The sequence below is a fragment of the Protopterus annectens genome, chromosome 11.part0 (assembly GCF_019279795.1).
Source record: "Protopterus annectens isolate FY-2018-M chromosome 11.part0, PAN1.0, whole genome shotgun sequence".
In the NCBI taxonomy this organism is placed as follows: Eukaryota; Metazoa; Chordata; order Ceratodontiformes; family Protopteridae; genus Protopterus; species Protopterus annectens.
The window spans coordinates 1,106,496,698-1,106,510,457 of NC_056745.1; the positions used below are offsets into that span (position 1 = coordinate 1,106,496,698).

General features: G+C 35.4%; 1 protein-coding gene across 10 annotated transcripts in view; it reads right to left on the reverse strand.

Moving 5' to 3' along the window:
* Positions 1–798: 798 nt before the first annotated feature.
* CALD1 (caldesmon 1) overlaps positions 799–13,760 on the reverse strand; it is a 1,713,117-nt gene continuing 1,700,155 nt past the window's right edge. For 9 of the 10 annotated variants that reach the window (XM_044088458.1, XM_044088461.1, XM_044088452.1 and 6 more), the window contains one exon: positions 799–3,340. In XM_044088458.1, the coding sequence (XP_043944393.1) occupies positions 3,309–3,340 (32 nt within the window). In that variant the 3' untranslated portion in view covers positions 799–3,308. The remainder of the gene's footprint in view (positions 3,341–13,760) is intronic. The other variant, XM_044088457.1, reaches the window with a different exon arrangement.

Sequence of the window (13,760 nt, forward strand, 5' to 3'; positions counted from 1 at the left end):
ACCTCCATAACAAAGGAAAATCCTGTTCTGATTCTAAAGTATAGTCCTCATTTACTTGTACATCTGTACCACAATTAGATGTTTCAACATTAGCCACACCATCATCTTTAAACCCATTATTAAACGTACTATTATTACCCAACTTCACTAGATAAGCAATGTTGTTACTGTATTGTTGCATATCTCTGTTTAACTTTCTAAACTTCCATTCCCTGTTGATTTAAATTTTTCTTATCTGTTCTAGAAAAAAACATTATCATAAGCATAAGTTCCATACCATGTCTATCAAACAGAGTAGTAAATTCCTTATACAAGGTGTTGTCATTGTAAACCATTTGGGAATTTAAACACTCTCATTCCTTTTGGAACAGAAAATTTATCCCAGGACAGCCCCCTATACTGCTAATAGAGGCAGCTCTTAAATGCTTTATGCCATGCATGGGTCCCCTCAAAACATTCACGATATGATCACAGTTACTCTGACTAGTGGTAATATATAACTGTCGACCTGGGATGGTTAAGGCCAATCTAACACTAAATGGATGGGTGACATGTTTGACTAAGGTGAATGGCACCATATTGAAGAACGAGGTGTGGATGGCATGGAGGTTGTGATCAGTTTTTTTTTTCAAGTGTCGGAGAGACACAAGCCCTTCTTCTACACTAGCTTGATAGACATGGATAGTATAATATCATTTACATGCAGTAATAATGAGGCATGCAGGATGTAGAACACTACACTTCCAATGAGATTAGTTAAAAATGTACATTCTTTCAAAAACAATAAAGAAAACTGTGTCTGTCTTAGGAAGTATTCCATTTATTGTGTTGCAGTTTTCATAATACATTGTTTAACAAATTATTTGCAACTATCATCTACTTATCGAAATGCTCAAAAGTGTTTACAAATATGGCAAATTTCTGAAGACTTTGCATACATCGTAAGACAATCATTGCATAGTTTAAGCCCTACACAATAAATGAGTGCATTTGAATTCAACATGTAAACCCAAATAATTGAAGTAAAACATTGAAATGCTTTCATTAAGCAGCAGAGTGAATCTTTGGAATTTTTCTACATTGGTTTCTCTGAAGTAAAACTCTGGCTTGAAATGACATTTACTTAAAGAAAGATAATTCTTTAACTTTGGTGTAATACAATGTGTGGAAACAGTCTCATAACACTCTGAAATCCTCTTTGCTTCAAGCAGTCTAAGCATTTCCATTTCTGTCTGTAATTAGTTCATGTTTTGCCCAGATTACATTTCAAATTGACTCAAAAAACATCATTAACAAATCAAACTACTACCTGAACTAACTTTGCTAACACTAACATGGAATGTAAGCTCACTGTATAAATACATCAAGTTTTGAATATTCTGAAGGCAAGATTCATGAATATGTAAGGATATTAATAACATTAAACAATAAAAACTGATGTGCCATAATGAATAACTAATGAATCTTCTGTGGACTGCAGTGTACAGAAATAAAAAAAAGTGTAAAAAAACAGGAAATGGTATGACCACTGAGAAATAACAGCATGCATAGAGACACTGTTCCTAGTCAAACTGCAAAATTAGAAATCTAACAACAACAACTTAGTGTACATAAGCACATGGGATAGCCTAGATATGAGAATAATGTGCTATGAGCCTTTTTAGCATTCCAAAGGACCAGAGTTTGATTCTTATAAGTTTTACTTGTGCACTGTGTAACACATGCAGTGAATACAAGTGACTGCATCAGTTCTCAGAGTATGTTTTGTGAACGTTTATTAAAATTACAAATCATGATGTTCAGACTTTACACCAGTCTTTCTTCCCTCATGTATGAACCATGAAAGGAATGTTTGCATCTGTTACTCTAGTGTTTGTTATGTGGATATCTCATACTGGAAAATTTATTTGCAAATATAAAAATTGCAAGTTGGAAATTGCCAGTAATAATTTTATAACAGCATATTAACATGCAACAGTATTGTCATTTACCACACTTGTGTTGTATTTAGGAAGATATCAATATTTTCGCATAGTATTAAAAATATACTCTGGCAACAATGACCTACCTGCCTTATAACAACCCAACAAAAATCTGTTCATACAGTGTGGCATACTAGTAAAGAAGGGTGGAGAAGTTCTGCCGTATTAGAGCAGGCTGTATCCTATACCTTTTGACTATATGGGGAGAAAAGATCTTGTGTATGGTCTTATCATGGTAAAACATTTCTACAGTAAGTTTCTTTTCTGCAGCACCAGACAAACTGCATGCTTCTACCAATGCACTTGTAAGAATGTTCAGGGAATTGTGCACATAAAAATTTATTTAAATTAAATTCAACTGAAATACTTTACATAAATATACCAACTGAATTTTACTGCTGTGGTAAGCCTTGCTTTACTGACAGCAGAGCTGGAATTCTCTATGCTTCTCATGGCAGTTATGCATCACAATTACAAAACAATAAAGTGTGACCATTTAAATAAAAATGTGATATACTTAATATATGAAGTTTATGGCTAAATATAATTTCTATCATACCGTAATATCAAAGAATTCTGCCAATAACAGCAGTCTCTCCGAGTTAAGTGTTTCAAAACCTACTGAAGCTAAGACTATACAGTGTTTGTGTCTGTGGAGGCATTCTGTCCTCCTCAGCATTTGCAGCTTGCTGTGAAAAGTCCATCTGAAGCAGTCAGTACCCCTATGAGCTAATATGTATTAAATGATTAAAGCATTTAACTAAAAAAGCTAAACAGATACAACATAAAACAAACAAAATAAATTGGTCCTCACAGCCAGAAAAAAATAAATGGATTCAAAATTACTGCTACAACGAAATCTGGGACAATACTGTGAAATCATATATTACCTGTCATTTTCCTTTTAATATGTAGATTAAGGTGCCAGAGAATAATGCACTTATATAACAAAAAGAGGACACCTGGAATGTATACTATCTACTGACCTACGATTCTTTGTGTCTCCTGCAGTTTAAAGCACAAATTCAAATTAAAATAAAAGTAAACAAAGTTAAAACTATCAGTATTAAGTCATACGTTTCACAGCATTTTTTCATTTCAAAAGAGGGTCTTGTGCAAAGGCTGTATTTATAGATTAATATTTTTTAAACATGACCATCTAGACCTGTGGCTATATTAAATACAGTGCTAATATACATGGTTTTAATGGGATAATGCAAAACCACGGAAGTAATAAAATATAAATATATATAAAAGGGCCGATTTAGCACTTTTTCAAAACAAATAGAAAAAAATATATTTGGTCCTGTATCTTGAAGACTTTTCTTAAGGTTCATTTTCGTAGTGTTCCATTCCTGCTGAAAAAAAAATAGAGATTATGTACAATAGATATAGTAATCAATGATCAGTTTAATTCATTTCTACCAATAACCTGAAATAATGGCATTTTTACTAGTTTTAATTTCGAGTTTTAGTAAATTTATGTAATTGCAGATATCAACAAATATAACTTCTAAGATTACAATCAGTAAATTGCTGCTGAACTATGTCCCATGTCTTAACACACATATTCATATAACATTATAGTAGAATAACTTTTGCAACTTGGCAAGTGATTTAACTATCATGCTGAAAAGTTTTACTTTAAGTTTGCTTTGGTTGGTTTTGTTTTCTGCAGTAATCATGCTTGCTCACTGTCTAGGCACCATCTCTTCACATCTAAAAGAAATTACTTCAACTCCTTAGTCAAGTTTCACAGTCCGGATTATTAGCTTTTAATTAGTTTGCTTTAATATCAGGTTCTCTTCTAACCATACTACTAATCACAATTTACTTACAGGTGGCAGAAAAAAGTCTGACTTATATAACATCCTTCAGAGGATGTTTGGTAAAATGATCACTTTAAATATAGAAATGACAGATTGCATTAGATCCAATAAAAGCACAGTAAAGCAATTCAATATAATTAAACTACGAGCATGACATCTTACAATTCGTACTGACATCTTACAGTTCGTACTGAAATCTTACAATTCGTACATGACTTAATGATTCAGCAGTGCAGAAGTAGTAAACAGGAAGAAACTTCCAGTTACCTAGATCTGCAGCTGCCAAGAAGTAAAGAATCCAAGTATATAGGCTAATCTATAGGCACTAGCTAGTAGGAGTTACAGGGTAGTTAGGTAAAACAAAGTACCCACAGAACTTACAAAAATGCACTGGAACATGAATACGGCTTATGGGGTCTATATTAAATCAGTGAACGCTGAAAAAAGTGAACGCTGATTTATCAACCCCATGTAAGCGAAAGCTTACAATCCCGAACACTTAGAACAGCGATTTTTTTTCCCAGGGAAAAAAATTGCTGTTCCAAAAAAGAAAAAAAAACTTTCAAACATTACATAAAGGGGGGGATTCACCCCCCCACACACACACCTCCCGACATGGGAGGCTGTGCCGCCCACACCCCCCCTACTTAAATATACCAACTCTGAGATCGGACTACAGTGACGAAAACGGCAAAATAACGAAGGCGGCAAAGCGATTTCTTTCCCAGGGAAAGAATTTGCTTATATGCTGTTTCAGTATTTTGCCATTTCGTGCTTTCAAGTTCGATCAAGACGTATTCAAAAGAATGTGTCTTCGATCATATAATAGGGAACCGGCTTATGTTAGTGTTAAGGTGAGCCAGCAAGCTACTCAAGTTCAAACAGCTTGCAAATACTTTGCAGTTCTCCTCAAGTTTGACATTAGTGAGGTAATAATCTGGGATGCTCCTGGGTCAGATTGGGAAACTATCCCAGTTAGAAGGGCCTAATTCAGAAAAGGCAGTTACACCTATATGAAGTTTGCTCTGTAGTTTTTAGGATCAATGGAAACACTGAGCTTTAACCACCTGTGCACAGATGAAAACTGATATTTATTATATTTATTTACATTTTGTTTACTGGGTTTGTCCCAATAGGCTTTTGGCCTACTTTTAATGGGGACCTTAGCTGGTGTATTCACACTAATGAGGTGAAGTTTGGCCAGGACACTAGGGAAATTCTCAAGAATTGAGAAACAAAAATAATGTATGTCATCCTAGAAAAGCATTAAAATGATCTGTTTAAATACATAAACAAGAGATCCCTACTGTTTTTTTTTTTTCAGTAAGTGTCCTGAGATCTTTTACATCAATCATAACCTACCACCAGTCCAGGCAGATGAGGCCTAGGTTTAAGACCCATCTGAAAGGGTAGTATCTCAGGAATGTAGTGTCCCCTTATGTTGCACTGAAATTTTCAGTACTGAAAAATGAATCCAAGCAACTGATGTGAGAATAAAATCCACAGTTTTCCGATAATCCAGCATCAAAGGTATTTGTGTTACATGCTGAATCACTGAAATACTAACTGTCACCAAATATCTTACAGATGACAGAGTTTAAGCAGGCTTGGATCTCTTATTCACAGGCAGCCATATGAGTTTACTAAGGGTAAGACAAGGTATATATAATACAGAGTTCTTTCCAAAGTCTACAGGATATGGCATACTTTAGCCTCAATATTGGATAATTGTCTAGCTCACAAGCTATGTTTATGAAATGAGCTATGACCCCATGCCAAACATAGTTCATGCTGCCGTTTTATTTGAATGCAGACAGTTTATAAACATGCTGGCCTAGTTTATAGTGGATAGTGGAATATTAAATAACTGCTGCATGGCAACCTATAATTTTCCTTTTTAGTACAATACTTGTATTTCCAGTCTTTTTCCAGATTACAATGGATTTTCTTTACATGTATTGAGAAATGTATATTTTTCTGCTTATGTATTACTGTGTCTAAGTTTAACTCAACCTGTCTATGGCATCACACCCCACATTGAATTGTTACTGTAAATAATTCACTGTACTATAACAGTTGCTTGTGTCTTACTTTGTTACTGTTGCACTATTATAGTATGCGATTCATTGACTTATTGCATTGATTTTTATGTTTCATATGACTGTCAGATCAACACAGATACTTTCATAGGAGCTCTCCTCCCTAGCCTATATACAACCCATGAGTAAAAACATATATAAAATAAAAAAAAACTTCCAGTCAGCTGGTGCAGTACATTGGCCAGATGACAGGTTTAATACATGCATAAGAGTGACAACGTGCTGGCTGGTAGATGCACTGTTTCCTTGGTCCCTTTTCAGGCAAACTGATTGATACCTTCACAGATCTGACAGTGACAGCTCTGGAGAAGTCCCTATGAGAGGTAACAGGGTGGACTTCATGAATACTAGCAGTGGACTGCCCAAGTGAGAGTGACACAGGGGAAAGGCATGAATGGTAGTCCACGAAGTTAAGAAAGGCATTATACTGAAATGCAAGAAATGTTCTTCTCAGGCTTATGGTCCACTTATTTCATATCCACTGAGATGAGAGTCATCTTAAAGAGCCTATCCTTGAGGCAGCTATCAGGGATTTTTTTCCCTCTGTCGACCCTATTCCCAGTGAGCATGCCCAAGAATCACTGTGCCATGTACATCAGAGTTACCATGTCACTCAGGTCCACAAGTGATGTTACCCCTCAAGACAGTCCTGCTATCCTGAAATCAATGCTTCCATGGGGTCTCAAATCTCCATCAGGGAATCATCTATAAGAATGTGCACTAGAGGTACCTACAATCACACCCTCCCACTAAGGAGAGACAAAACACGTTACTCCTGTCTCTCATGTCAGCTTCACCAGTCTCCGGATCTGCCACTTGAACTGGGATCTCCTGTGCCATAGACAAAACTTTATCATTCTATGCCAATAGAGTTTATCACTCACTTTGAACTTCTGGCACAGGACAATTGTTCTCTTACCAAAAAAATACAGAAAATTATGTGTAAAGGGGGAACTATATAAACTGTCGTTTTTAGCCATAATTCTCTAACACTTCAAAATGGTCCACAAAAAGGCACACCCAGAGCAGCAATAATAAATATCAGCAAACGTAAAAATGTTGTCTGTGCACAGAAATAATGGTATAGACCACCCTTCCCTCTACACGTTTGTGTGGCTGTGTATGTTTGTGCACAAATATATATCCACATATTTATAGCTATATACCTCTACCTTTCTGTGTACACATGTATGCACATACACATAGAGAGGCAGACACACACACACACACACACACACACACACACACACACACACATATATACATATATATATATATATATATATATATATATAGATATAGATATAGATATAGATATATATATATATATGCATGGATCTGGGTGATATCCAAAGATGCTTTAGTTGAATGTGTTTTGTTGGTGGGCAAGCACATCGAATGTCGAGTCTGACAAATATGGTATTTGTCAATGTGTGGATTAACTGAATGTGAGAGTATAGTGTACAGGTAAGGAGATAAGTGAGGTTACATGTTTTAATTTCAAACAGGCTTCAGCATTAGGAGGTAGGAGGAATTACACAATCGCATGTAGGCAATGGTAGAGGAAGAGTTATGTAAGGGAGCAGAGTGAGTCTTGTGGTTGTTTAGGGTTAGGAACGCGTGTGATTGTATACAGGTCAAGGTTTGAGTAAGTGTTAGGTAAGGAGACAGTTTAAGGGTTGTGACTGTTGGTGCATGTGGTGTGTGTATGATCCTATCTTGATTAGTGATAATTTTATAGAAAGGGTTTTTCTAAGGTAAAGGTTTAGAGTTAGGGGCAGGATTAGGGTTAGAAGGTGTCACGTAAGGTGGTGCCGGGAGAGTTGAGACCTAAGGGCAACACAGTGAGTTCTGATGTCTGACAGCTGAAGTAAATCTATACTCCTAAGCTCTTGAGTCATTCTCCAGTTGTAAGAGGCCAGGCACTAAACTGTGCATACTGTAAATGATACACCTCACTTTACAGATAAATGAGGTCACAGGCAAGGGGTTTATATTTTTTAGGATATCATCGTAGACAAAAAGTGGTTTCTGACTATTCTAGGCAGTTTATAATTTAAGTGAAATAAAAAAAAACAAAAACAGAAGTTACAAAATGGAAAAAAAATAACTAGCTTGTGGTAGTTCAGAAGTCAGGTGTATTCCAGCAGCAAGCAGCACTGGATAGTATGAAGTAAATTTGAAGTACAGAGCTTTGCCCCTCACTGAAACAACTCAATCATCAACATGGGAAAGTTGTCTATGTCCACCCCAATCTGCTTCTAAAGAAGTGCCTTGGCCTTCTCTTATTATTATTATTATTAAAATAACTGAGACTTACATTTGCAGACAGATATTGAATATCAAATAGTGTTATGCTTGCCAGGAGCAAAAACAGAAGATGTGAGACAAGTCCTGGAATGCCTTAATGTAAGGAATCACACATAGAAAGGATAGTGAGGTCACCATGAATGAAAAGATTTTTGGGTAAATACCTACATGGGAAAAATGTCCCACTTTAAAATATGGAAATATAGAAATGTGTACAGCGTCCAAACCTAGTTTTGGTTCAGACAGGATGGCATGCATTTATCAAGATCAGGGAAGAGAATTTTTGCAGCAGATATTTTGCAGTATTTGACAAACACTAGTTAAGATTTTTGCCAGGTCGAAAATTTAACAGTTCAGAGAGCAACATTTGATGCATCTCTGATGGTTGTTAATGCTAGGAGCATTAACAATAAAGTTTTTTTTACTAGAAAATTTGCTACTTTTCCAGAAGACTGATGTTGTTATTGTTTGTGAAACATGGCTAAAGAACAATATCTGGAAACCAATTCTGTCAGGATATAGGTGTTTTTACTGTAACAGACATTCTAACAAAAAATCAGGTGGAGGTGTTATGATAGGTATTAAAGATAATTATGAGACCTGTGATTATTACATGTTCAGTGATAACACCAATACTGTAGAATGTGTAACTGTGACAATAAAGACAGCCCTGGAACATATAACACATTTGTTGAAGTGTTTAGACCACCAAAGTCAAGTGCTGATGACCTAGAGGAATTCTTATATTCTTGTATGAAACACAGGAGGGATAAATAATATTAGCTGGGGAATTAAATTTACCAGAAACCAATTGGAATAATATTGATTCAACAACATTAGTAAGGAAATTATTCACAACATATGTCCAGGAACAACAATTGCTTCAGACTTTAAAAAAAACTAACAGGGAACAGAGCATACTAGACATTGTTTGTGTTCCTAAAGAAATTATTGTTGCTTCAAATCAAGTTTTACAACAACTGAAATGCAGGGATTACAGGGTTATAAAGGTTAACTTGTTGCTAGATAATTCTGTCAAACTGAAATCTAAGCCAATGCACAGAAGATTAATTACAGATCATATGGAAGCAAAACAGTCACTATGTAAAACTTAACTGGAGTGATGTGTTCAGTGTAAAAACTGAAGATGGAATGTGGAACGTTTTGAAAGATAAACTGAGTGCAAAAAATCAATAAAATGTTTAACATCAGGATCTAGACATACAACGTCATGGGGGATTAATTTCTATAAGAATATGATACCTGATTAAGGCGAGAGACAAAAATATATAGGAAATGGAAGAGAGGTTGGACTACAATTTTGGAAACTGAAATAAACAAGCTGGACAAACAAATTAAGCCTAGGGTGAGACAAGATCATGAAAAACTTGAAGAAAATTTATATAAAGATATTGAGCATTAATAGGAAACATTTTATAGATACATGTGGAAGGAGTAAAGAAATACAAATTGATACACTGTGTGTAGATTCTAAAATTCATTCTCAGACACAACAGATTATAGATATATTTACACAATCCTACTGACATCCAGTAACCTCAGATACTGGAATTAAATTTGATTATACTGAAAAGAACTGCACAAACTGGATCCAAACAAAGCACAAAGAGGAGATGAAATTAGTAATAATGACATGAGAACACTTCAGCATGAACTTACAGTAAAATTATATCTATTATTTACTCGGTGATATAAATATGGGGAGATTCCTCATGATTGGAGACATGCACTTATTAAACCTGTTTTTAAGGGAAAGGGGAGTAGAACAAACCCAGAGTCATACAGACCCTTAAGTCTACTTTCATGTTGTGGAAAAATAGTGGAGAAGGTAATATTAGATAAGTTACTGTCAGAATTGGATTGTTGGGAAACCATATATTAGCGTAACATGATGTTCTATAACAATATAATAACAGCTATAAATGAAAAATTGTGCTGTGATGTAATTCATATAGACTCAAACGAAAAATTGTACTATGATGTAATTCATATAGATTTAACTTCAGCATTTGACAGGGTCATACTGAAAAAAACAGAGATCAATAAATTAGAGCAACTAGGTATGTGCTCTTGATAAGATGGATAGTTGCATAGCTTACAAATAGGACATGGCAAGTAGCACACAGCAATTGGACAGGTGAAATTCTTGGTTACAGTCAGGGTGTCCCATAGGGCTCTGTCCTAAGCCCTTAATTGTTTAGATTGTATCTTTCAGACCTAACTTTTTCATCTAAGCTTTTCTACAGTGTATATGCAGATGACCTGAAATTGGGTAAACTAGTTACATGTGTTACAGATAAAGCATGTCTGCAAAAGAACTTAACTAAATTGACCATTTGGGTACAGGAGAATAACATGCTGATAAATACATCAAAAACTGACCATATGAGATTTGGGAGACATAAATTGAAAGGTGAATATTTAATACAGCAAACAGTCATTGAAACTGTAGATTTATTTAAGGACATGGGTATAGGGGGTAGATCCAGTTTTGAGTTTTTCTAATCACATCAACCAATTGGTTAGTGATAGTTATAGAACTATAGGTTGTATAAAAAGATTTATAAAGTCTAGGAAATCAAAAATGATGAAGCCATTGTTTGTTGGTTACATAAGATCCAAACTTGAATATAAGATCCAAACTTGAATATGGTACAACAATGTGGAAACCTTATAAGAAAACAAGCATGAGTAAACTGGAAAGAGTACAGTGGAAATATACCAAGGGCATCCATGGATATGAAAATTTAAGTTATTATGAAAAATATTTGAGCTTGCACAGTGTCTCTTATAGATATCTAAGAGGAGATCTTATTCAGTATATTGGGCATTTAGAGACAGCTATATCTGGGAATGTTTGGGTTATCAAAAAGAGAATCATCAGACAAACTATGTAGAAGATTCTGTAGTAATGAGAAGTGTACTGATTGGTTCACTGAGAGAGCAGGTGATGTTGGAACAGACTAACAAATTACATTAAAGTAAGTACTACTGTATAACATTTTAATAACATACTGGATACTTATTATGGGAACAAGTGTTTTGGTATATTGGCAGGCTAGAAGGGCATTAATGCATGTATGTATGTATGTCTGATGTAATAAAGTTTGCTAAAATGTAAACAAAAGTAAAACTAAAATAAAGGAGGAAAAACTTCTTAAACGTTTCTAGTTGCTGCAGTATAAAGCAAACATGGATATTGTGACATAAACCCTGTTCTTGCCTTCCCTCTCCCTTTGGTGGATTGCAAAACCTACATGCATGCATCTAAGTTATAATACCCTTGCATCATAACTCTTTATTTAAATATTTCAGGTGAATAAACCTTCTTAAACTCTATGCTTATCTAAATGCACTTTTATCTTCATCAACACAGCTGCTATTTACACAGAGGAGTTCTATTCTCAAATATATAAGAACCTAGACCTGTTTGCTCCAAATAGAGTCAAATATTATGGGAAGTTTAAAAGCAAACCATCCATGTGGTCCGCCAGCTCAAATGAACACAATTAAGAGAAAAATCTTCCTGAATCATATGAGAGATCTAAATTCCTCATATTAAAGACTGCAGCAAGAATTTCAGTAAGAAATTAAAGACAACTATCATGAACTTGAATTAGTTGTGAAGCCAAGGATAGGTCCTTTAGTTACATTAGGAATCTAATAAATAGCAACCAGCACAGTCCTAAACTCATCCACTCAAACCATGTGGACAAAGCAAACCCACTAGCAAAAAAACATGGTGCAAACTTTATTCCTGAAATAAATATCTTAATTGCACAAATTCCAGAATCTCTTTTAGGCCTTTGTACCTCAAACCTCATTATTTTTACTTTACCCTTATCTTTGACCAAAGAAGTTGACAGCTATGTCAACCACTACCAATATCTGGTTACCTGTCTGCACTTACAAAAACACTAAACATCTATCTCTCACTAATGCTGACTAGTCAACTTTTCAGCATTTCTCCCTAGGGAACCGAATGAGTCACTAACATGTTTTCTTTATAACATTTACATACCTATTTATTTATTTACGGTAAAGAAACTCATTGTTTAAAAAAAAATAACTAGATAGCCACATAGATATGAGAACACTGACAAGGAAGCCACCTAGCTTGCCTATGAGTAAGACTGTTCATTGGCCCATGTGCAAGTTCTACTGCAGAAACTCTATCCACTGCAGACATAATGCCAGTACTCTTCATCTGCTTGAAGTAGAATCCCAAGCCAAGATCACATGATTTAGCCAGGCAGTGGACCTACTTTGCCCCTGAGATTGAAAAGTTATTAAAATTGCTCACTTATGCAGCAGTGTTTGTTTAAGCCACTTATTCCTGTACAGATGTTTGGGCCTTATACATGATTTTGGGTGCCCTGGATCACAGTCAGGGTTTCATTCCTGGGCACAGAATGTTAATGAGTATCACCATAAAAATACAAGGATCATCCCAGAGGTAGCAGGGGAAAAAGTAAGAGTGGAACTAAATACAGGGCAGCAGCATACCTCTCAAGCTCTTAGTGCAAGAAATCCGGACAAACCCTACAATGATGGGGCAAAAGCTTAAAAATGAGGACAGATATTAAATATTGCTCTTATAAAATTAGAAAGTTTCTAGAATAACAGGATTTGTCTTAGCATGCATTTTTCTGAAAGAAATAAAGCCTGGAATTCAAATGTATGTCATTATTTAATGATTTCAGTCTTCAGTGATTTGCCAGAAAACTACAAATTTTATGAAGAACAGACCAAAAACATGAAGCAAAAATCTGGACATCCTGCGAAAATCTGGACAGTTGAGAACTATGGTGGCAGCAATGTCTATAGCTTTGATTGTTTAATGAGTGAATGCGGCAGGAGTTACCACAGTCAAAACTTGCGGAAACAGTGACTTTCACTGCCTGTTTTCTTCCCTTTCCTCTAAAGTTGTGAAACCTGTAGCTCGGTAACATGAAGTGGGGGGACACCAGTGGCAGACTTTCATTAACTGCAAGAAAAGTCATTCAGTTACACTCAGTTTCAATGGGTTTTGTCTGCAATGATTCATGAGTTGATAGAAAACCTTATTATTCATTACAAGAAATGTTTCCAAAGATAAAATTAAAATTAACAAGGCATGAAAACATTTCCTGATATTAAAATAATGTGCCAGTGATGTAAAACGGTGAAACATAGTTGCTCGATTTGTGTCTGATGAAAGGACAGTCAGCACTATTTGGCAGATGGTGGTTGAGGAAAATTAAATGGATATTCAAACAAGAAATTACACCAAAGCCACAGCCAAAAATTGTAACAGTGGCAGTTTTGTTGTTATTTCATAATGAAGACTAAATAAATATGTGTAACACACCATAATCAGTTTTGACATGAGGAGGGATGGGAGGGTGGCCTAATGGTTAAGGTGTTTGCCTTACAAACACAAGGTGCAGGGTTTGAGTCTCACAAGGGATAATTGGCTAGGCTTACAATGGCTCGCAAGGGCAGTTAGCTTAGTACTAACCTATGAACCTATCAACCTA